The sequence below is a fragment of the Salmo salar genome, chromosome 16, assembly GCF_965601325.2.
Source record: "Salmo salar chromosome 16, fSalSal1, whole genome shotgun sequence".
NCBI lineage: Eukaryota > Metazoa > Chordata > Actinopteri > Salmoniformes > Salmonidae > Salmo > Salmo salar.
In genome coordinates, this window is record NC_138306.1 from 17223887 (window position 1) to 17250591 (window position 26705).

General features: G+C 43.6%; 1 protein-coding gene across 1 annotated transcript in view; it reads right to left on the reverse strand.

Moving 5' to 3' along the window:
- Positions 1–26705, reverse strand: part of LOC106573171 (SLIT-ROBO Rho GTPase-activating protein 1) — a 158912-nt gene that overhangs the window by 59918 nt on the left and 72289 nt on the right. The window contains 3 exon segments of the mRNA XM_014147891.3: positions 2677–2805; positions 3885–4064; positions 15056–15118. Coding sequence (XP_014003366.3) covers positions 2677–2805; positions 3885–4064; positions 15056–15118 — 372 coding nt within the window.

Consider the following 26705-nt stretch of genomic DNA (forward strand, 5'->3'; position numbering starts at 1 on the left):
ATAGTAAGCCATGCAGAATGTCGCAGGCACTAAAAGGTTAGGTCCAAACACATTCGGCAGACTGCCCTAAAACATTAAATGTTATCCAGCAAATACACATACACTGAGTGTACAAAACACCTTCCTAATACTGAGTTGCACCGCTTTTCCCCCCTCAGAACAGCCCCAATTTGTCAGGGCATGGCCTACAAGTTGTCGAAAGCCTTCCACAGGGATTATGGCCCATGTTGACTACGATGCTTTACACAGTTAAGTCAAGATGGTTGGATGTCCTTTGGGTGGTGGGACCATTCTTGTTGGGAGTGAAAAACCCAGCAGCATTGCAGTTCTTGACACACTTAAACCGAATGCGCCTGGCACCTATTACCATACCCCGTTCAAAGGAACTTCAATATTTTCTCTTGCCCATTCACCCTCTGAATGGCACACATAGACAATCCATGTCTCAACTGTCTCAAGATTAAAAAAATCCTTCTTTAACCCGTCTCCTCCCCTTCATCTACACTGATTGAAGTGGATTTAACAGGTAACATCAATAAGGGATCATAGCTTTCACCTGGTCAGTCTATGTCATGGTGTTCCAGTTTGTTTATGGAAAAACCAACAACTTTGTAACAGTTTCAACAAAGTTGACAATGTATATCCACACACTGTAGTCATTAACATTATTGGCCGTTAAGAGAATAGTCTGATAGTTTCTCTGACAGCTGCCTTGGCCCTGAGTCATAGAACCTGAATACTGTTTCCAACATGAATAGTTCCTTCAGCATCTGATGCTGGATCTCATTAACTAGGACATTGATTAGCCAGGGCCTGTGAGTTCACACGGACAGCATTGGAGGCTGATGGAAGACACCCAGACTCAGAAGCTCTGTGCCAGGCAAGCTAACCGCCCGGTTTGTCTAGCCTAAATAACATTGGATCAAGATAGGTCCAATTCATCAAATCCAACTTTTTTGAAACCCTGTCCTGTCAATTCCGAGACAGATCACGAGTGTGTGTGAACACCAGCACAAACACAATTAAAGCAGGAGGAAGGCAATTTTAGCACCCAGCATGGCAGCATGGACGCTTGGTTGAAAATATAAAGTTTAGGACACGAGGATTCTAATATAAAATATCTAGTATTCATAAATGTGGAAGAATTCTAAACAAGGGGACAAGCAATACTGGAAGTAAATGTGGTCAGTACAGAAAGTTCTCCATCAAATTGGAAAAGAAACACATTCCTAGTGAATTTCGGCTAACTAGTCCGCAAGCACGTAACTGTTTTAGTCATTTTATTAATTGAAACATTTTCCAAATTATCTACAGCCACTTCATTACCTTTCCTGACCACTGGTCATGTTTTCAATGATAATCCTGTGGAATCAGCAACGGCGCTGGTCCAATGAATTTGTTTATTTTTGAACGCTGCTGCATGGAATTATTACATTGCCCTTACCTCTATATTGTCAACCTAGCATGGAGGTCACATTTCTCATAGATCCCCTTCCTTACCGACTGTCTGGAATACACCGGCGCTAAAAGTCCCCAGCGCTCTCCGGGGCTGTGCTGGCAACTCCAGAGACATGGTACAGTACATCTTTTACTAAAGGGGAAGAATTATATCCCAGGTAGGCCAGTGTATAAATAACTCATGTTTATAGGTCTGGGTTCTGGGGGAGCAAACAAAGTAATCTGCTGGGTAGACAGAGTACAGAGCACATAGTAGTACTGAGTACAGAGTGGTGATATGAGGGAGGGGACGGCTGAACTACAACATACACCAGTAATTGTCGAAAACTGTGTTTCAGGGGCAGGGCTTTTTCCCACGTCCCATTCAAGTTAAAGATGTGATGAAGAGTGTGTGTAGGTGCGTCTGTCTGTACTGTCCGTCATGCAGTACTGTGTATAACATGAGGACATGGATGGTAGAATAGTAGAATAGCTTGAATCACAAGCGCTACTAGTCCACTGGGCTTTTTATTTCTCTTCCTCCAGTCATTTCCATCCCTCAGTTTGTTTGTTGTGTCTCTTCGCCATCGTTCATATTTCAGCTCTCCTGTTAAACTCATCAGTTTCCTTCTACAGACCCAGATATTAGGTCTCAAAAGGACCTAAATAAATACTGCTGAAGGGTTTCTTCAACATTACGAGGATCAAAAAAGAGTGTAATACAATTTACCTTAGCAGTGAGATGCGTTTTTTTTAAAACACATACCGTATGATTGGGTGTGCAGACGGCTTCATTTGAAGTCTGGGGAACGGGAGAGGCTTAGACTGAGAAGCGGCTCTCTGTTTGTGGCAGAGAGTGAATCTCTCTGCGGCTTGTGTTATGGAGCAATGCGTACATTCCCTCAGATCTTTAGGAATGTATGAGCGAACATCATTAAGCATGTTAAGAAGGCTATGTCTGAAATGGCACCCTATTCACTTTATAGTGCACTACTTTTGACCAGAGCCAATTGGGCTCGGGTCAAAAGTTGTGCACTATGTAGGGCATAGGGTGCCATTTTGGATGCAACCAAGGGCTTATTAGCGAGAGAAGAGGGAGTAGAGACGCTGTTTGGTAACACACTTTCTAATTTGGCCTTGACAACCAAACTTTCCCAGTTTTACAGTGCAGATAAATGAGTGTCTGTTCTTTAGCTTGACGTTTCTCCCAACTAAAAACAAGTCATGCGGTTTACTTACATCGATTAAATCGGACAAGTCGTGGATGTAGTACTTGAAGATGGAGGAATTTGTCGCCTCCAGCGTCAGCAGGTACTCGTTTCGTGCTTTGATTGACTTCAGCTTATTCTCAGAGTACTTGGCCTGGCGCTGATATGAGAGAGAGTGAGGGCGTGAGGGTGAGAGTGAGAGAAAGGGAGGAAGAGAAAGAGAGCGAGAGAAACAGAGAAATGAATGATCACAAATGCATTCAGTGACAGTGGCGCATGCTGTCATGTCCCCATGCACAATGTATGGCCACTCTCACACAACACATTTCAGGATGACTGGCAAACAGGAGCTGGCGTAGATAGACAACAGCGGAGCGGAGGGCAAATAACAGCTACTACGGCAACAAAAAAAGAACAAAAACATAAGAATGGGCCTAAACTATGCAAGCTTAAAATACAAATTCATCTAGGATTAGCCACTTCCCAGCCGTGCTCATTCTGACTTACTCTTAAGTCTGCCTGCCAGACGGACAGAGGGACCGTTAGCTAGTCACCAGCCAATGACCAATGAACACTGACTCACATACTGACATGGTCTTAGATATTTTAACGCTTTGCAGGAGCCTGTGAATAAAATGCTGTTCCCGTGGCCATTAAACCATTGGTCACGGAGCTCTAACAGAAAACAGGCCCGCTCCTTCTGAGAAGAACAAAGCAATCTGGCTGTTAAGTGACAGTGTGGTTTCCATCACACACATGGGACACACACACACACACACACGCACACACGCACACACACGCACACACGCACACACACACACACACGACAGCAGGGCTGCTTCTGATACAAAATGGAGGTCTGGCTGGCCGGTAGAGGTCTGTTTCTGTTACAAATGATGAACAAGTTAAGTTAAGTTCCTCAAAGTTGGGGCCGTAGAAAGTGAAAATATACACTATTAATGTAGAGGAGAGCTTGACCACAGAAATATAATCTTTGAGCGTGACTAATTACAGCTGGCCAACTGTGTTAAATTAGAAGACATTCCAACATTCCCTTCAGCAACCATTATCATCATTGACAGTGTAAAGACCTTCACAATACTCATTTTCTCACACTATTGTGCCGTCCCAAACCATACTGTGCTGGCTGGTCCTTTCTAGCACGGTTCCAGCAAATTTGATGGATGCGTAACCAGGCCGGTGCAGAACAGCTTGGCTTGGCCCATAAGTGTGCTGTACCTTCTCCTTCATCTTCTCGATCTTCTTGACGGAGCTGCGTCTCTGGTGCTTGTCCTCTAGGCGGATACTGAAGACGGGCTCGGCCCGGCCGATCTGCTTCTCCTCCTGCTTCTCTGCCTCTTTCAGCTTGCTCTCGGCGCTGATGCTCTCCGTGTGGTACATGTGGTAGGTCTTCATCACCTGGGGGGGGGGGGGTCAGAGGTCAAGGGTCAGTCATTCAACCTCACAGTAAGAGTGAGAGGCTGCTTTGAACCAAACAAAGCTTTCATCTACAACCCACCCACTCTTCACAGACCGATTCAGCTCTACTTCACAGTGGGACATTCTTAGTTCACCGCCACAAATTAAAGGCAGATTGCCTCGCTCTGTTTTTATATGAGGCTCTTATACAGTATGAACTCAACAACCACGATTTCCCATATTGCTCTGCATTTGAATTTCCATCGACAGAGAACTCCATCTACACTTAGCAGTTTGCTGGAATCACCACCACTGTTTTATATGGGATGACAATTCCATCTGATGCGTATAGGTAATGCTACAGCTCTGTAATGGGGCACCCAGGGACAGACACCCAATCATCCCTGGCTGCCGTAGCCCAAGACGGAGTGCCGTCAGTGGGGTGCCTGCAGGCAGGCAGGGCCCATGTCAGATCAGGTGGTGACGGACGTACAGACTAAACCACATACACAACAACCCTGTTCTCTCCCCTTTGAAGTGGAGAGCTATGATCCCTCAAAGGTAATGTCAAATTCCTGAGGCCAGGAGTTTCAAAAGACACCAAATTGTAAATAAGTTTGGCATGAGGTGATACGCAGACCTGGGTTCAAACACTATTTGAAATCATTTCAAATACTGTGCCTGTGCTTGATTGAGCTTCCCTGTTGCAAGGAAATCAATAGAACAGTACCTAAAAGTGCAAGCACTGCCCACCTGGCACTCCAGGCAGGCTAAAGCAAACACTCAAAGTAATTGTAATCAGATCTGGTGACACACTACATTTTAAGTGGGTATGCTCCCCTTGTCAATGCATCAGAACCAGAATTGAGGAAGAGTGATGGAGGCGTAGTGGGAAATGCATTACCACCACAGCAAAACACAGATTAAAGCTACTTCCTTTGGTTTGACTCATTGTTATCCAAACAGGAGGGAGCTATTACCATTACTCATGCGACTGTAGAATACATTAGGAAGTGGCTCATGAGTAGCCAGGTACAACTGCTGCTCAAGTAAACCATGATTTCTTCAAGGGCCGTGACAAGTTCATAAGAGACTATTTATGACACATGCTAACGGCTCTCAGTGTGGTGATTGGAATGGAAAGCTGACATAGAAATGAAGGCAGGGGCTCTGAATGAGACTAACGAATCACCAAATCAAAACAAACTTTATTTGTCACATGCACCGAATACCTCAAGTCTAGGCCTTACCGTGAAATGCTTTCCAGACCGACGGGAGTCACGACTGATGACGACACATGCGCTCTAGTAAAGTTTTTGTAAACATTGCTTTCATCCGGACTCGAGCAGCTAGCTTGTTAAGCCACCCAAAAGCGATAAGACCTCTGAACTTTGACAAACGCACATCTCGCTCCTTCAGGACCTTCAGAGGTCATTGACAGTGTGGCCATCAGGATGGGGGAGGTACTGACTGAAGGCTGCTGGGGAGAGGAAAAGACCTTAGCCTGGCTTTCACTGTAACCCTGTTGGGTCTGAGAGAATCAGTCCCCTTCTCCTGCTGGGGCAGGCCAGCCCTAGCCTGAGTCCTAGATCTGTTTCTACGGTCTTGCCAACTTCTTTGCTGTCAGTAGTAGGGCTAGCCTGTGTCCCAGATTTGTTTGTTCTGTCTTGCCAACAAACAATGACAACAAGTTGGCGAGACAGCACAAACTGAACTGGGACTTGCCAAGGCTGTCCCTGCCAAGGCTGTCCTTAAACCCACTACTGATGCAAGATCAGCCACTGAAAATAAAGTCACCCCGAAGCTGACGGAAAAAAGTGATCCCACGGCTTAACCCAGTAAATTACAGTTACGCCGTCCGTATACATTATAAATCGTTCTGCATAACCTCAATCGGAATCAAAATACAGACCTAAAACCTAAACATCTCCGCTTCCACCCCTCAAAAACAAGATATTTTCATAATGGGTGGACAGACTTTGCCCTGCTTGTTTTGTGCTGGTGGCCAGAGCCACGTAATCGGAACCAGTGGAGAGAGCCTGAGAGGGGCGACCAACCACAAGCCATACTTCTGACTTACTGGTCTGGAGTCCTGGTGTGTTAACTTTAACTCTCCTCTGTTTCTTTTAGAGGGACAGATTTAGAACAACTTCGACCAGACCTGTTATTTCACAGGCCCTGGCCCTGTTATTTCACAGGCCCTGGGGCGGCAGGTAGCCTAGTGGTTAGAGCGTTGGACTTGTAACCGAAAGGTTGCAAGATCAAATCCCTGAGCTGACAAGGTAAAAATCTATCGTTCTGCCCCAGAACAAGGCAGTTAACCCACTGTTCCTAGGCTGTCATTGAAAATAAGAATGTATTCTTAACTGACTTGCCTAGTTAAATAAATAAAAAGGCCCCAGTGGCTGTCTGATGCAATAGTCTTTTTCTCTCCCTCTCTGTGTGTGTGTTTTTCTGCACCAAGGGGTAAATCAGGTCAAATTGGACTGCAGCGAGAGAGACGGTGACACAATTTGAGATGTGGCCGTTACACATGTCATGAACGATTGTAAGTATAACACAACGTCATTTTTGTTTGTAACCGAAGACTTACGCTACAGGGAAATTTAACCCCTGCTGAATATCTCCCGGGACAAGAGTAACTATTCCCAGATCTGTTTCTTGGGTTTTACCATAACAATCAATGCTGTAATCATAACATGATACAGGAAACTGCCAAAATAAAGGAAATACCAACATAGTGGCAGTGTCCGAATACCCATACTAGCATACTACAACAAACTTAAACTGCATTCCTTTTACTCATCGTCCAAACTATTTAGCGCCTACCGTTCAGTAAAAAGTATCCTGTATGCCACGGCCGCAATGCAGTAGCGGCTCCTGATTGGCTGAGTAAGTGTGGCCTAGTGCGGATGTTCGAAATTAAACAGATTTGCATCGCACTAACCAGCCTGATAATGTCTCTTCTCCAATTTGATACATTTGGGTAAACTCTGAATAGAATATAAATTGATATTTATAGCTAGTCAGGCTGGTTATAGGCAGACAATCACATTCAAGCTATACCATTGACGACCATGTAGCCCATATAGAATATTTAAAAAGGACTGAAGACAGAAACAGATACTTTGGTTCCATTTCAACATATTTATAAGTGCTGTAACATATCAAATAGCCTAGTACACACACCAAAACTCTTCAAATGTATTGCACAGAAAAACGTAGGACAGCTGGGTGCTTCGCAAACTCAGAACCTCTGGACAGCAACATAATAAATTAAAGCACTGATCATTGGGAATGAGATCAGAATGACTGCGAGGGACTTGATCCATGAATTAAATAATTAAATAGGTAGACTAGACTACAAAACTAAAACAATCCACATGTTCAAATCAAAAGGCCTGTTTAACATGACATCATTACCGCAGCCACATCCCGAGTCCCCGGTGCCGACACATTCAGAAATCAAAAGATGGTTTAGTATTTAGTTTAAAAGCTCTGACGAAGACCAAGAGAACAAGAAACCCAGAGAAAACAGCCTCCCCCCTCCCCCCAAAAATACTTATGTTTTCAGAGATGTAGCCTACGATGCAATATTCATGATAATTTTAAGAACTAAAACTACTTAGACTACATTTGAACACAACTGCAGAAATGTCCGGCATCTTCCCAATTAAGTATCCTAGTTTTGTTGTTCGGCTGCTTGAAGAGAACTAGGGCCTATCACTCGCAGCCCACCCCTTCCAATGCATTGTGGAAAAGAGTGCATCGAATAGATGAAGAGCATAAAGTAGAGTAACATCCTGGCATTTAAACCATATGTCGCATACTGTTAAACATTCTATTTTCGTGTACAGAGAATGCGGCATGTGTGATTGCGTTGTTTCCTGCTATTCGTTTCAGTAGTGCATCCCCATATCTAATTGATTAGCGGTTTTAAAGCCAAAATGAGTATGACATCCGGGCAATTAAAGTATACTTGATTCTCTAAATGTTGCATACTATTAAACAAAACAAAAATCTACCTACTCAAACGGCCTACTATTTAGGACGCAAGTACGGGTAATTCAGACACGGGCGTTAATAGGGCGTCGGGCCATCATAAGCCAGAACCACTTCAATGCGCCTTGGCATAGATTCTACAAGTGCCTGGAACTCTATAGCAGGGATGTGACACCATTCTTCCAAGATGTTTGGTGTTTTGTTGATGGTGGTGGAAAACGCTGTCTCAGGCGCCGCTCCAGAATCTCGCATAAGTGTTCAAATGGGTTGAGATCTGGTGACAGACAAACACACACACACACACACACTTTAAACCCTCTAAACCCTCCCACTCTTTGAGACCCCTCTTTCAAAGTCACAGATATCTTCTTCTAGCCATGGTTGCCAAAATAATGGGAAACTGGTCATTTTTCTATATGACCCTAAGCATGGTGGGATGTTAATGGCTTAATTAATTCAGGAACCACACCTGTGCAGAAGCACCTGCTTTCAATATGCTTTGTATCCCTCATTTACTCAAGTGTTTGCTTTATTTTGGAAGTTACCTGCATCTTTGAGGGTTACACACCTAAAAAGATTATCTAAATTGTCACCGAGCACTTACAACAACAGTGTTTTTGACTGTGACTACCTACTGACTACCTTCTGCTTCAGAAGACAGGAAAGAGAACACTCTTTACCATCTGTCTTTACACAAGAAAATATTGTTAAATAGGAAAAAATGATTTGTTTTTAGATTTATTTTAGATTTACATTGCTAACTACTTATTTACCTCAGCCTGTCTAGTCAGCTAGCTAGATAGCTAGCCAGACAGCTATCTAGCTAACGTTTGCTAAATAAAACAAAGTGTTATTGTAGCTTTCTGTTTGTATGCATCTTGCACTTTAATGGCATTAATGACATTTTATTTTATCTTCCCAACCAAGAGAATTACTATGAAGGCACCACTGATCTCGACATTGAAGCAACATTCGTAGGAGGGCAGAGAAATTCACAATTCAGGGTAACATTAAGCAGTTAACTTCTATTAGATCACTGGAAGTATTAAATGTACAACCATTTTTCAACAACCATTTTGTATTTGTATTTATTATGTATCCCCATTAGCTGCTGCCAAGGCAGTAATATACATAATAAAAATGTTTAACATTAAAATACATTTTATAACAGATTTCACAATACATTAATGCCCTCAGGCCTCTACTCTACTCTACTACAACACACAATCCAGCTGTAAAGTATGTCATGACTGTCCTGTGAGGATCACAATGGGTCAGATCATCTTGGCAATGCCTGACAATAACAACCTCCAGAGGGGAGGAGGGAACTGGTGTGGGGGTTTTGACACCTCCACGCCCTGTCGTAAATTAAGGAGAAAAGGGGGCTCTTTCTCCCCCGTTAGCATCAACCAAAGGAATGATTTTGTTCACAGACAGTTTTCCCTCTTAAACTCTAACACGGTCAAAAGTGAATACTGGAATAATATTCTTAACATAACAATGTGGGGAATGGTCAGCGGGATTCATGGAAAACTAATGTAATAATGGTTTTCATTTTGTGATGTCATTAAAAACTGTATGGATGAAACACTAACTTGGAAAGCATATCACCTTTATCTGTCAAGTTTCCATCCAATAAGCATATAATATGAAAAGTGATGAAAGTATTTTTTTTAAAAGAGAGGAATGTGATTTTAGGAGGTATAAGATCATTTCTCCCCTATAAACTGTGCATAAGCAGGGAAACTTAAATCAGTTCTACCAAATTTCTATCAACATGTTAAATGTGCAACCAGAAGGAAAAGATTTCTAGATCACCTGTACTCCACACACAGAGACGCGTACAAAGCTCTCCCTCGCCCTCCATTTGGTAAATCCGACCACAACTCTATCCTCCTTATTCCTGCTTACAAGCTAAAATTAAAGCAGGAAGCACCAGTGACTAGATCTATAAAAAAGTGGTCAGATGAAGCAGATGCTAAACTACAGGACTGTTTTGCTATCACAGACTGGAACATGTTCCGGGATTCTTCCGATGGCATTGAGGAGTACACCACATCAGTCACTGGCTTTATCAATAAGTGCAATCGAGGACGTCGTCCCCACAGTGACTGTACGTACATACCCCAACCAGAAGCCATGGATTACAGGCAACATTCGCACTGAGCTAAAGGGTAGAGCTGCCACTTTCAAGGTGTGGGACTCTAACCAGGAAGCTTACTAGAAATCCTGCTATGCCCTGCAACGAACCATCAAACAGGCAAACCGTCAATACAGGGCTAAGATTGAATCATACTACACCGGCACCGACGCTCATCTTACGTGGCAGGGCTTGCAAACTATTACAGACTACAAAAGGGAAGCACAGCCGCGAGCTGCTCAGTGACACGAGCCTACCTGACGAGCTAAATCACTTCTATGCTCGCTTTGAGGCAAGCAACACTGAGGCATGCATGAGAGCATCAGCTGTTCCGGACGACGGTGTGATCACGCACTCCGTAGCCGACGTGAGTAAGACCTTTAAACAGGTCAACATACACAAGGCTGCGGGGCCAGACGGATTACCAGGACGTGTGGTCCGGGCATGTGCTGACCAACTGGCAGGTGTCTTCACTGACATTTTCGACATGTCCCTGATTGAGTCTGTAATACCAACATGTTTCAAGCAGACCACCATAGTCCCTGTGCCCAAGAACACAAAGGCAACCTGCCTAAATGACTACAGACCCATAGCACTCACGTCCATAGCCATGAAGTGCTTTGAAAGGTTGGTCATGGCTCACATCAACACCATTATCCCAGAAACCCTAGACCCACTCCAATTTGCATACCGCCCAAACAGATCCACAGATGATGCAATCTCTGTTGCACTCCAAACTGACCTTTCCCACCTGGACAAAAGGAACACTTATGTGAGAATGCTTTTCATTTACTACAGCTCAGCGTTCAACACCATAGTACCCTCAAAGCTCATCACTAAGCTAAGGACCCTGGGACTAAACACCTCCCTCTGCAACTGGATCCTGGACTTCCTGACGGGCCATCCCCAGGTGGTGAGGGTAGGTAGCAACACATCTGCCACGCTGATCCTCAACACTGGAGCTCCCCAGGGGTGCGTGCTCAGTCCCCTCCTGTACTCCCGTGTCACCCACAACTGCATGGTCAGGCACGACTCCAACACCATCATTAAGTTTGCAGACGACACAACAGTGGTAGGCCTGAACACCGACAACGACGAGACAGCCTATAGGGAGGAGGTCAGAGACCTGGTCGGGTGGTGCCAGAATAACAACCTATCCCTCAACATAACCAAGACTAAGGAGATGATTGTGGACTACAGGAAAAGGAGGATCGAGCACGCCCCCATTCTCATCGAAGGAGCTGTAGTGGAGCAGGTTGAGAGCTTCAAGTTCCTTGGTGTCCACATCAACAACAAACTAGAATGGTCCAAACACACCGAGACAGTCGTGAAGAGGGCACGACAAAGCCTATTCCCCCTCAGGAAACTAAAAAGATTTGGCATGGATCCTGAGATCCTCAAAAGGTTCTACAGCTGCAACATCGAGAGCATCCTGACTGGTTGCATCACTGCCTGGTACGACAATTGCTCGGTCTCTGACTGCAAGGCAGTACAGAGGGTAGTGCATACGGCCCAGTACATCACTGGGGCAAAGCTGCCTGCCATCCAGGACCTCTACACCAGGCGGTGTCAGAGGAAGGCCCTAAAAATTATCAAAGACCAACTACCGCATGGCAAGCGGTACCGGAGTACCAAGTCTAGGACAAAAAGGCTTCTCAACAGTTTTTATCCCCAAGCCATAAGACTCCTGAACAGGTAATCAAATTGCTACCTGGACTAATTGCATTGTGTGCCCCCCAACCCATCTTTTTACGTTGCTGCTACTCTCTGTTTATCCTGTTAGGGCTAGGGGGCAGCATTGACACGGCTGGATAAAAAACATACCCGATTTAATCTGGTTACCAGTCCTACCCAGTAACTAGAATATGCATATACTTATTACATATGGATAGAAAACACCCTAAATTTTCTAAAACTGTTTGAATGGTGTCTGTGAGTATAACAGAACTCAAATGGCAGGTCAAAACCTGAGAGATTCCTTTACAGGAAGTGGCCTGTCTGACCATTTGTTGAACTTCTTTTCCATCTCTATCATTTACTAAGGATCTCTGCTATAACGTGACACTTCCCACGTCTTCCATAGGCTCTCAGAGCCCGGGAAAAAACAGAATGTCGTCATTCCAGCCCCAGGCTGAAACACATTATCGCCTTTCTCAAGTGGCCGATCAAGAGACACTGGCTTATGCGCGTGACCCCGACCGCCCCCGCCTTTGGGATTTTTTTCCTCTGTTTGCCGAAAAGGAGATTCCCTGTCGGAATATTATCGCTTTTCTACGAGAAAAATGTCGTAAAAATTGATTTTAAACAGCGGTTGACATGCTTCGAAGTACGGTAATGGAATGCTTAGAATTTTATTGTCACGAATTGCACCATGCGCGTGACACTTCTTTACTATTTCGGATAGTGTCTGGAACGCACGAACAAAACGCCGCTATTCGGATATAACGATGGATTATTTTGGACCAAACCAACATTTGTTATTGAAGTAGCAGTCCTGGGTGTGTATTCTGACAAAGACAACAAAAGGTAATGAAACTTTTATAATAGTAAATATGATTATGGTGAGTGCTAAACTTGCCGGGTGTCTAAATAGCGAGCCCGTGATGCCTGGGCTATGTACTTAGAATATTGCAAAATGTGCTTTCACCAAAAAGCTATTTTAAAAATCTGACATATCGAGTGCATAGAGGAGGTCTGTATCTATAATTCTTAAAATAATTGTTATGCTTTTTGTGAACGTTTATCGTGAGTAATTTAGTAAAATGTTAGCGAATTCCCCAGAAGTTTGCGGGGGGTATGCTAGTTCTGAACGTCACATGCTAATGTAAAAAGCTGGTTTTTGATATAAATATGAACTTGATTGAACAAAACATGCATGTATTGTATAACATAATGTCCTAGGGTTGTCATCTGATGAAGATCATCAAAGGTGAGTGCTGCATTTAGCTGTCTTCTGGGTTTTGGTGACATTATATGCTGGCTTGAAAAATGGGTGTCTGATTATTTCTGGCTTGGTACTCTGCTGACATAATCTAATGTTTTGCTTTCGTTGTAAAGCCTTTTTGAAATCGGACAGTGTGGTTAGATTAACAAGAGTCTTGTCTTTAAATGGCTGTAAAATAGTCATATGTTTGAGAAATTGAAGTAATAGGATTTTTAAGGTTTTGAAAATCGCGCCACAGGATAGCAGTGGCTGTTACGTAGGTGGGACGAATTCGTCCCGCCTAGCCTAGAGAGGTTAACATATATGCATAGTCACTTTAACTATACATTCATGTACATACCATCTCAATTGGGCCGACCAACCAGTGCTCCCGCACATTGGCTAACCGGGCTATCTGCATTGTGTCCCACCACCCAACACCCGCCAACCCCTCTTTTACACTACTGCTACTCTCTGTTCATCATATATGCATAGTCAATTTAACCATATCTACATGTACATAATACCTCAATCAGCCTGACTAACCGGTGTCTATATGTAGCCTCGCTACTTTTATAGCCTCGCTACTGTATATAGCCTGTCTTTTTACTGTTGTTTTATTTCTTTACTTACCTATTATTCACCTAATACCTTTTTGCACTATTGGTTAGAGCCTGTAAGTAAGCATTTCACTGTAAGGTCTGTTGTATTCGGCGCACGTGACAAATAAACTTTGATTTGAAGTGGGTAGTCACGCCCCAAGTGAGGTCAGAGAGCGTGTCAGATGGATGGAGCTGTCCCCTTTGGCCAGAGTGCATAAAAAGCCTTGGTAACAAAATTAACTTTAGACCAGGAACCATAAGGCGTTAGCTACATGTTTGAAATTGTTGAAACTTTAAATAAATCTGTATAAATATATTTTTATAAACCTGATCTACCTGTAACCTGTGTGTTTGCTTGTTTTACGTCTGTCTCCTCCCCTGTTGCCTTTAACTCTGCTCCTGTTCTCCAGGACCTAGGGGGTTCTGCTTAACACCCAGACGTGGATCCACCGGATGTCCTCCATTACCAACCACCCTCCAACTTTCCATTACATAAAAATTGTTAGCTGACATGGTTAATTGAGTGGCTGTCAGTGACAGACATAAGGGGAAATACTGCTGATGCACAACCTCATTTCGAAATTGCACCTGGTGTATTCCACTATTCTTACTCTCTATAGTGAGTTGAGTGCCTGACTGAGAACTCCAAAAAATGCTAAACATAAAAAATATTTTTGGGGGTTGGGGGACCCCTAGCGAACATTGGCCCCTAAGCAACTGCCTATGTCGCTTATGCCTTGAACCGGCACTGCCTCTAACAAAATCTTCCTCCAAAGGTTAGAAAGTCTAACAAAGCAGATAGCATAGTCACCAGATTAATGGGAAAGTACATAAACTACATGTCACACAATATATGTGAGTAGGTTATACAAAAGGGAAGATGCCAAGACCACATAGACCACAAAAGCCATCCCCTTCTACCTGAGGAAGTATTAGAACGTCAGGGTCTTCAGGGCCACCTGGGGAACATGAATCTCAGCTGCCACTATTCCAGGCCTGACGTTAAAGCTAGTGAATTAACTATTGATTAGTGGTTTAAGCACCCTGCTCTCCCCCAAGGTCAGAGACCTGAAGTGGCATTATCCACATAGGCTGGTCCCAGATCTGCTTGTAACAATGACCATAAGAGTTGGTATGCAGCTACTTTAAGGCCAGACCAGGTAGGCTCTGATCTGAGAGGCCTGTCTTAGTGCCCGAATCATGATTTATCATTCAGGCTGAGAGTTGTTCCCAACTGTGACCTGATCAGAAAAAACTTTATACACTATTGTTACAGTACAGTGGTAGAGCAAAACAGGAACCAGGAAATTAAATGACAACTTACAGTGTAGAGCTCGTTGAGGACCTTCATCAAGTCTTCCTGGAGCTGAAACGTTATCTCCTTACTCTGAAAAAGAGAAAACAAAGAACATGTTCAATGTGAGACATCTGTCGACTTTGCAGTACAGTAACATATTCATACATGGAACAAACAAGCAGTGTCAAGAGTACAGTAGGGCACAGAGCTGGAACGAGGATATCAAACAGAGACACAGTTGCCCATAGAGCCCGCTGTCTGCATAGTGTGAGTGATCTCAAATGAATAAATTCAATCAGCCATCCCATGACACAAGATTCACTCAATGCCATCAGACATGAGCCCACAATTGATAATTCTGAGATTTTCAATACAGGGAAATAACAGTTGTGTGACTCATGCATGGTTAAAGCAGGGGTCTCAAACTGGCGGCCTGCAGACCAGATGTGGCCCGGTGAAAACAGAATGTGGCCCCCGGGCAAAATGAGTTTCAAACCCCTGGGTTAAAGGTACTTTTACTACGCATGCCACCTATTTTTTCCACTATGTAACATACAAGTCATGGGGTGGGTTTACGCGATATATAATAAGATCTGACAAAGCATTTGGATATCCCTTTCAACGTATGTATTACCTGGGTGTTATCACACAGTCTTCCACTGCACTTAAAGTCTCCCACTAACCCACTTATCTGGACCCTAATCTTATTGTTGAGGCCTTTCCCAGCAACGGGGCCTCAGAGGGCTGTGACAATTTGATCTATCCCACCACCACTATCCAAATTGAGGGAGAGAGGGGGGCTTAGATAGATCTGATCTGGAGTTAGTAGGGGTAGTCATCTCTATCACAGAGCTTACTCTTATAGGCAACCTCTGTTCCCACCTTAACAGAGAGGAGGACAGATCTTTCAATGCACCAAACACCCAAACGCTGTGCCGCTTACCACATGTAAATAAAGTTGGATGGATTTGAACTTGATTCTCACTATACATATTAATCATACTGGGTGCCAGTAGTTGTATTTCAAAAGGTACACATTTGTACAATAACAGTGTGTGTCATTTGAGAGAAGCACATATCTGATAGGAGAGGTCATGTCCAGGGTTACTGTAGTTCACATGGGGTTTCATATAGCCTTGTAATACACATCTGTGGTTTCCTGTGGGCGTGACCAATGAGGAAGTCTCTCTGCTGAGGTCACCAACCTCACTGATCCAGGTGGATCCGTACACATCCTAGTTGGCAACGGCAGATACAGTCAATGATACTCCAATAGAAATTACGGACCACTGAGGAATTCCATAGGTCGAAGGAGTGAATCTCTAACCTGGCCGCAAGAACTGAATAATATGCTTTATCCAACACCTCTTGATGCTTGTTGTCATGCCATACATGTTTGGCGTGACAACGAACACAACATAACAGGGGAGTTGGCTGAAGGACCAACAGCTCTGCAACAAAGCCATGATTAGGGTGAAAGGCGTGCTCTTAGTCAGATCATAATTTGATTGTTTGAAGGAGGAAGTCAGTACACAAACAAACACAGGTCCATCCCAAAAAGAGCTATACTCTAAATCCTGCTGACTGACTGACTCAGGTGGAAAAGGTAGTGCCAGTCCAGACATGTGGGCGTAAACCAGAGAGGATTAGTTCTCGTCGTTTGTGCGTTTGTGTGTGTGTTTGTGCATGTGTGCATGCATGCAGAAGTAAGTAAATCAGCCTGTCTCCTCAGGCCGACCCAGTCTAGCCAACACCTCCTGTCCTGGCCCTTGCCTCCACCTACTCAGCCAGTTCTCTCTTTTACTTACCTATTCACACAGGCACCGGACAAATAGACTTAGTCCTGTATAAATAGAGCTAAGTCACAGAAGCTTAAGCTAGGGTGCTCTCACGCATATTTAGAGAATGGAGGGCAGGATCTATAGGCTGGTTGAGGCACTGAGTTTTGGGCCAGGTAGGTTGCTGAGGCTGCTGAAGGAAGGACGGCTCATAATAATGGCTGGAACGGAGTGAATGGAATCAAACACATGAAAACCGCGTGTTTGGTGTATTTGATACCTTTCCACTTATTCCGCTCCAGCCATTTCCACGAGTCTGTCCTCCCCAATTAAGATGCCACCAACCTCCTGTGGTAGGTTATGGACTGGTTAGATCGTTCCTCTTTCCCAAGTTTGTGAAGCAGGCTGCAAATCTAAATACATGAGCAAGTCTATGTTGTTCATTCTCGGCCGAGAATAGCGTTTTAAAGTTGTCGCTGTTATGTCCATAACTGTATTCATGAACATAACCAACAGCTGAATTGGGCTGCAAAGTGAGATTTTCACTGAAATTACTCGCACTTCCTCCCCTGGGAAGAGCCATTAGAAGCCTCCGTTCTGAGAAGAGGACCTCAGTCAACTTGTTAGATCTAACACTTGTTAGCCCTTTCCTATTGAGAGAACTGGGAAGCGGTCCAGTGGTCAATGAAAAGGCCTCTCAGGAGAGCTTGGGCACGGCTCTGACAGCTCATCCATTTCCTGGCTCTGCAGATGCCCCAGTTATGTGACCTGGGCAGGGCCTCTGACAGGAAGCAGCCACCTCAGCCACTCCACTGGCCACTGAAGACACAGTAAATCAGAGAAGAGCATCTCAAGTACAAACCATTCACTTAGGGAGTGAACGTTTATTATAATAAGGGTTAAAAGGAGAAAAATCGGACCTCTCCGAACTAAAAATGGATGGCCCTCCCTTCAACAAAATATATTTTACCTAAACCCTCCCTGAACACTTGAAAATTATTTTTCAATTTAACTGAATTTGAAAAAGAATGACGCTCCCCCATTTTCCTCCAGGTACCCATTATGTAAATTTCAATCCATCCCTTAATGATTCATTATAACCGTAAGAAATTAGCCTCAGAGCCGTAATCACTCACGGCCTGTACGTTTTGCAACCTATGGGCCAACCAATGTTATGATTCAATTTAAAAGCATGAGTTTTTACTCAAAGTATCACAGTGTTGTCAAGTACTTAGTAACTTAGTTGTAGTCATGATCTGGTTACCTATAACTACAAACACACTTATGTTTTAGCATTTTTAGATATTTATTAACTTATTTCCAGATATCTTCGGAACTACCCACAAGGCACTATTTCTTAACATCATGTGGAGAACCAGTACTACCTACTGTAGCTAGTTCCAGCTGGCTAACATTCGCTACTAGCTATGCTGGCATGTAATTACATTCTAAACCAAGTGTTGACGTTGATGAGCTACAATGTACATCGACAAAGAAGAAACCATATACAGTTGACGTCAGAAGTTTACATACAGCTTAGCCAAATATATTTAAACTCAGTTTTTCACAATTCCTGACATTTAAACCTAGTAAAAATTCCCTGTCTGAGGTCAGTTAGGATCACCACTTGATTTTAAGACTGTAAAATGTCAGAATAATAGTAGAGAGAATGATTTATTTCAGATTTGATTTCTTTTACCACATTCCCAGTGGGTCAGAAGTTTACACACACTCAATTACTATTTGGTAGCATTGCCTTTAAATTGTTTAACTTGGGTCAAACGTTTCGGGTAGCCTTCCACAAGCTTCCCACAATAAGTTGGGTGAATTTTGGCCCATTCCTCCTGACAGAGCTGGTGTAACTGAGTCAGGTTTGTAGGTCTCCTTGATTGCACATGCTTTTTCTGCCCACAAATGTTTTATAGGATTGAGGTCAGGGCTTTGTGATGCCACTCCAATACCTTGACTTTGTTGTCCTTAAGCCATTTTGCCACAACTTTGGAAGTATGCTTGGGGTCATTGTCCATTTGGAAGACCCATTTGCGACCAAGCTTTAACTTCCTGACTGATGTCTTGAGATGTTGCTTCAATATATCCACATATTTTTCCATCCTCATGAAGCCATCTATTTTGTGAAGTGCACCAGTCCCTCCTGCAACAAAGCAGCTCAACATGATGCTGCCACCCCCGTGCTTCACGGTTGGGATGGTATTCTTCGGCTTGCAAGCCTCCCCCTTTTTCCTCCAAACATAACGATGGTCATTATGGCCAAACAGTTATATTTTTGTTTCATCAGACCAGAGGCCATTTCTCCAAAAAGTATGATCTTTGTCACCATGTGCAGTTTTTATGGCAGTTTTGGAGCAGTGGCTTCTTCCTTGCTGAGCGGCCTTTCAGGTTATGTCGATATACACTGCTCAAAAAAATAAAGGGAACACTTAAACAACACAATGTAACTCCAAGTCAATCACACTTTTGTGAAATCAAACTGTCCACTTAGGAAGCAACACTGATTTACAATAAATTTCACATGCTGTTGTGCAAATGGAATAGACAACAGGTAGAAATTATAGGCAATAAGCAAGACACCCCCAATAAAGGAGTGGTTCTGCAGGTGGAGACCACTTCTCAGTTCCTATGCTTCCTGGCTGATGTTTTGGTCACTTTTGAATGCTGGCGGTGCTTTCACTCTAGTGGTAGCATGAGACGGAGTCTACAACCCACACAAGTGGCTCAGGTAGTGCAGCTCATCCAGGATGGCACATCAATGCGAGCTGTGGCAAGAAGGTTTGCTGTGTCTGTCAGCGTAGTGTCCAGAGCATGGAGGCGCTACCAGGAGACAGGCCAGTACATCAGGAGACGTGGAGGAGGCCGTAGGATGGCAACAACCCAGCAGCAGGACCGCTACCTCCGCCTTTGTGCAAAGAGGAGCAGGAGGAGCACTGCCAGAGCCCGGCAAAATGACCTCCAGCAGGCCACAAATGTGCATGTGTCTGACTGCCATTAGGTACCGAGATGAGATCCTCAGACACCTTGTGAGACCATATACTGGTGCGGTTGGCACTGGGTTCCTCCTAATGCAAGACAATGCTAGACCTCATGTGGCTGGAGTGTGTCAGCAGTTCCTGCAAGAGGAAGGCATTGATGCTATGGACTGGCCGCCCGTTCCCCAGACCTGAATCCAATTGAGCACATCTGGGACATCATGTCTCGCTCCATCCACCAACGCCACGTTGCACCACAGACTGTCCAGGAGTTGGCGGATGCTTTAGTCCAGGTCTGGGAGGAGATCCCTCAGGAGACCATCCGCCACCTCATCAGGAGCATGCCCAGGCGTTGTAGGGAGGTCATACAGGCACGTGGAGGCCACACACACTACTGAGCCTCATTTTGACTTGTTTTAAGGACATTACATCAAAGTTGGATCAGCCTGTAGTGTGGTTTTCCACTTTAATATTGAGTGTGACTCCAAATCCAGACCTCCATGGGTTGATAAATTGGATTTCCATTGATTATTTTTGTGTGATTTTGTTGTCAGCACATTCAACTATGTAAAGAAAAAAGTATTTAATAAGATTATTTATTTCATTCAGATCTAGGATGTGTTGTTTAAGTGTTCCCTTTATTTTTTTGAGCAGTGTAGGACTCGTTTTACTGTGGATATAGATACTTTTGTACCCGTTTCCTCCAGCATCTTCACAAGGTCATTTTCTGTTGTTCTGGGATTGATTTGCACTTTTCGCACCGAAGTACATTCATCTCTAGGAGACACGTCTCCTTCCTGAGCAGTATGAGGGCGTGTGGTCCCATGGTGTTTATACTTGCGTACTATTGTTTGTACAGATGAACGTGGTACCTTCAGGCGTTTGGAAATTTCTCCCAAGGATGAACCAGACTTGTGGAGGTCTACAATTCTTTTTCTGGGGTCTTGGCTGATTTCTTTAGATTTTCCCATGATGTCAAGCAAAGAGGCACTGAGTTTGAAGGTAGGCCTTGAAATACATCCACAGGTACACCTCCAATTGACTCAAATGATGTCAATTAACCTATCAGAAGCTTCTAAAGCCAAAACATCGTTTTCTGGAATTTTCCAAGCTGTTTAAAAGGCACAGTCAACTTAGTGTATGTAAACTGGAATTGTGATACAGTGATAAGTTAAATAATCTGTCTGGAAACAATTGTTAGAAAAATTACTTGTGTCATGCACAAAGTCGATGTCCTAACCGACTTGCCAAAACTATATTTTGTTAACAAGAAATTTGTGGAGTGGTTGAAAAACGAGTTTTAATGACTCCAACCTAAGTGTATGTAAACTTCCGACTTCAACTGTAAATCAATGCAAAAAACTGCAACTCCTCTTCTCCTGTGCGTTTGATAGTTGTAGTAAAGTGAGCGAGTTAGTGTTGTAGTAGTTTTCTGTGGCCTGTAGGTAGTGCAGTAATAGCCACATGGAGCAGTAATACCCACAAGGATGGGGTTACAACTCACTTGTGGCCCAAAAATGAGAAGCAAGCTTTAAAGTCGGAACAGTTTGTCAGGTTGAATCGACGGACCTCTATTTCCTACCGACCTACCCGTACATCAAGAGCGTCAGCAGTGATGGAGAGAAAATAGGTAAAGTCGATGTGGATTTACCTCATAACGCTATTGTATAAGCTAGCCGACTCTCCCTCTCCCTTCTTTGTCTTTGGTAGCCAACTCAGCAGTCAATCGGTAAGTCTCCGCTCTCTCTACTTTATATCTGATGGATTTTTTTGTTGCGTTCTGTGGGTTCCTGCCTATGCTAGACTAGTTCTTTGGCTTATTACTTAGCTATGTTGACAGTGGTGGTCGGCTAGCTAGGCTAGTTAGCTGGCTAGCTAGCAGTTTAAAATAACTAACGTTACCAGTAAAATTATTTGATAACTGGTTAGATGAAGTTAAGTATTTCCAAAACGTTGGTTTACTTTAATGTAGCTGTACGCTAGGTGTTGATAACAACTGGCTGACACACGCAGAGCTAATGTAATGTTAGCAGGCTAGTTGGCTAGCAACATTGCAATGTATAACTTCAAATTAAACCAAATCATTTGTGCTCATGACTACTTGTTTCAATACAATTTTCAGCCAGCTTAGAATAAATTCATAAAGTATCTGCTTGTAAGTTGGCTGGGTCCTCCATATTAACCTGTTGGGGCTAGGGGGCAGTATTTGCACGGCCGGATAAAAAAATTACCCGATTTAATCTGGTTACTACTCCTGCCCAGTAACTAGAATATGCATGTCATTATTGGCTTTGGATAGAAAACACCCTAAAGTTTCTAAAACTGTTTGAATGGTGTCTGTGAGTATAACAGAACTCATTTTGCAGGCCAAAACCTGAGAAGATTCCTTACAGGAAGTGGCCTGTCTGACAATTTCTTGCCCTCCTTGATCATCTCTAACAAACACAGGGGATCTCTGGCATGACGTGACAGACATCAGTGTGGATGACGGATCACCAGCTCAAGCTGAACCTCGGCAAGACGGAGCTGCTCTTCCTCCCGGGGAAGGACTGCCCGTTCCATGATCTCGCCATCACGGTTGACAACTCCCTTGTGTCCTCCTCCCAGAGTGCTAAGAACCTTGGCGTGATCCTGGACAACACCCTGTCGTTCTCCACTAACATCAAGGCGGTGACCCGATCCTGTAGGTTCATGCTCTACAACATTCGCAGAGTACGACCCTGCCTCACACAGGAAGCGGCGCAGGTCCTAATCCAGGCACTTGTCATCTCCCGTCTGGATTACTGCAACTCGCTGTTGGCTGGGCTCCCTGCCTGTGCCATTAAACCCCTACAACTCATCCAGAACGCCGCAGCCCGTCTGGTGTTCAACCTTCCCAAGTTCTCTCACGTCACCCCGCTCCTCCGCTCTCTCCACTGGCTTCCAGTTGAAGCTCGCATCCGCTACAAGACCATGGTGATTGCCTACGGAGCTGTGAAGGGAACGGCACCTCCATACCTTCAGGCTCTGATCAGGCCCTACACCCAAACAAGGGCACTGCGTTCATCCACCACTGGCCTGCTGGCCCCCCTACCTCTGAGGAAGCACAGTTCCCGCTCAGCCCAGTCAAAACTGTTCGCTTCTCTGGCACCCCAATGGTGGAACAAGCTCCCTCACGACGCCAGGACAGCGGAGTCAATCACCACCTTCCGGAGACACCTGAAACCCCACCTCTTTAAGGAATACCTAGGATAGGATAAAGTAATCCTTCTAACCCCCCCCCCCCCCCCGCCCTTAAAAGATTTAGATGCACTATTGTAAAGTGGTTGTTCCACTGGATATCATAAGGTGAATGCACCATTTTGTAAGTCGCTCTGGATAAGAGCGTCTGCTAAATGACTTAAATGTAAATGTGACACTTCCTACGGCTCCCATGGGCTCTCAGAAGGCGGGAAAAAGCTGAACGATGTAATTCCATCCCCAGGCTGAAACACATTAGCGCGTTTGGCAAGTGCTCTATCAGAGGGCCATTAGACTGAGGCTCGTGCATGAGGGGATAGCATGCTTTTACTTTCACTGTCTTTGTAATAAAAAACGATTTCCCGGTCGGAATATTATCGCTTTTTTACGAGAAAAATGGCATAAAAATTGATTTTAACCTGTTAGGGCTAGGGGGCAGTATTGACACGGCCGGATAAAAAACGTACTCGATTTAATCTGGTTACTACTCCTGCCCAGTAACTAGAATATGCATATAATTATTGGCTTTGGATAGAAAACACCCTAAAGTTTCTAAAACTGTTTGAATGGTGTCTGAGTATAACAGAACTCATATGGCAGGCCAAAACCTGAGAAGATTCCATGCAGGAAGTGGCCTGAATGACAAGTTGTTGTTCATCTTGGCTCTTTTTATTGAAGACTGAGGATCTTTGCTATAATGTGACACTTCCTACGGCTCCCATAGGCTCTCAGAGCCCGGGAAAAAGCGGAATGATATCGAGGCAGCCTCTGGCTGAAACACATTATCGCGTTTGGCAAGTGGCCGATCAGAGTACTATGGGCTTAGGCGCGTGCCCGAGTCGACCCCATGCTTTATTTTCTTTCGTCTGTTTACCTAAAACGCAGATTCCCGGTCGGAATATTATCGCTTTTTTACGAGAAAAATTGCATAAAAATTTATTTTAAACAGCGGTTGACATGCTTCGAAGTACGGTAATGGAATATTTAGAAATGTTTTGTCACGAAATGCGCCATGCTCATCACCCTTATTTACCCTTTCGGATAGTGTCTTGAACGCACGAACAAAACGCCGCTATTTGGATATAACAATGGATTATTTGGGACCAAACCAACATTTGTTATTGAAGTAGAAGTCCTGGGAGTGCATTCTGACGAAGAACAGCAAAGGTAATAACATTTTTCTTATAGTAAATCTGACTTTGGTGAGTGCTAAACTTGCTGGGTGTCTAAATAGCTAGCCCTGTGATGCCGGGCTATCTACTGAGAATATTGCAAAATGTGCTTTCACCGAAAAGCTATTTTAAAATCGGACATATCGAGTGCACAGAGGAGTTCTGTATCTATAATTCTTAAAATAATTGTTATGTTTTTTGTGAACGTTTATCGTGAGTAATTTAGTAAATTCACCGGCAGTGTTCGGTGGGAATGCTAGTCACATGCTAGTCACATGCTAATGTAAAAAGCTGGTTTTTGATATAAATATGAACTTGATTGAACAAAACATGCATGTATTGTATAACATAATGTCCTAGGGTTGTCATCTGATGAAGATCATCAAAGGTTAGTGCTACATTTAGCTGTGGTTTGGGTTTATGTGACATTATATGCTAGCTTGAAAAATGGGTGTCTGATTATTTCTGGCTGGGTACTCTGCTGACATAATCTAATGTTTTGCTTTCGTTGTAAAGCCTTTTTTAAATCGGACAGTGTGGTTAGATTAATGAGAGTCTTGTCTTTAAAATGGTGTAAAATAGTCATATGTTTGAAAAATTGAAGTTTTTGCATTTTTGAGGTATTTGAATATCGCGCCACGGGATTACACTGGCTGTTGAGTAGGTGGGACGCAAGCGTCCCACCTAGCCCATAGAGGTTAAGTCACATCCCTCAAATGTTTTTTCCGGCATGACTTCTTCATAATTCTGATCAGTTTTAAATAAAAACTCAAAAAATGTAAAAGTGAGGTGTAACTTTGCATTGGGACTTTTGATGTTTATTCTAATGCAAATCCATATGTTACATGTGGTTATGTTTATTCTACCTACCTTTAAAGGCCATGCCCTCTTTTATTTGAAAGACCAATGCAGCAGTTTTCATCCAAATATCAAGGACTGTCTTGGAGTGGTCTGAGTGAGGGGCCTAACTGAGCAAGCCTAATGGGAGTGATCAGTAACCTAAAAACTAGATGCTATTTGCAGAGAGGTTTGAAACTCGTTACTGATCGATTAACTTACTTCGCCTGGTGATGTCACCATGCAGGCCAAAACTCCATCCCATCAAAACACGCTGAAATTTCAGGTGGCCTTTTCAAACAGCTCTTACATTAAAAGTGCATTATCAGCATTTTCACAATTTCAGAATTATTCCCACCTCAGTGTGGAAATATACACTACTGTTCAAAAGTTTGGTGTCACTTAGACATTTACTGGTTTCCATGAAAACACACATGAAATGAGTTACAAAATATAGTCAAGATGTTGACAAGGTTATAAATAATGATTTTTAATTGAAATAATTGTGTCCTTCAAACTTTGCTTCGTCAAAGAATCCTCCATTTGCAGCAATTACAGCCTTGCAGACCTTTGGCATTCTAGTCATCAACTTGTTGAGGTAATCTGAAGAGATTTCACCCCATGCTTCCGGAAGCACCTCCCATAAATTGGATTGGCACTTCTTACGTACCATACAGTCAAGCTGCTCCCACAACAGCTCAATAGGTTTGAGATCCGGTGACTATAATGGAGTGGCCAGCACAGACAGAATACCAGCTAACTGCTTCTTCCCTAAATAGTTCTTGCATAGTTTGGAGCTGTGCTTTGGGTCATTGTCCTGTTGTAGGAGGAAATTGGCTCCAATTAAGCGCCGTCCACAGGGTATGGCATGACGTTGCAAAATGTAGGTGATAGCCTTCCTTCTTCAAGATCCCCTTTACCCTGTACAAATCTCTCACCTCACCACCACCAAAGCACCCCCAGACCATCACATTGCCTCCACCATGCTTGACAAATGGAGTCAAGCACTCCTCCAGCATCTTTTCATTTTTTCTGCGTCTCACGAATGTTCTTCTTTGTGATCCGAACACCTCAAACTTACATTTGTCTGTCCATAACACTTTTTTCCAATCTTCCTCTGTCCAGTGTCGGTGTTCTTTTGCCCATCTTAATCTTTTCTTTTTATTGGCCAGTTTGTGCTGTTTTGTGAAGGGAGTAGTACACAGCGTTGTACGGGATCTTCAGTTTCTTGGCAATTTCTCACATGGAATAGCCTTCTTTTCTCAGAACATGAATAGACTGACGAGTTTCAGAAGAAAGGTCTTTGTTTCTGGCCATTTTGAGCCTGTAATCGAACCCACAAATGCTGATGCTCCAGATACTAGTCTAAAGAAGGCTGTTTCCAGCTACAATAGTCATTTACTACATTAACAATGTCTACACTATATTTCTGATCAATTTCATGTTATTTTAATGGACAAAAAAAATGATATTTCTTTCAAAAACAAGGACATTTCTAAGTGACCCCGAACTTTTGAATGGTTGTGTATATAAAATACATGAACATCAAGTTTTTGACAGGACTAGGCCTTTAAAAGGGGAATGCCAACTGGGGATTTTCCAATACGGTACCGATAATTGTCCCCCACGATTAAATCGGGGAGGGGACTATTTGTCCATACGTTCGTTCATACTTACTTACTTTTGT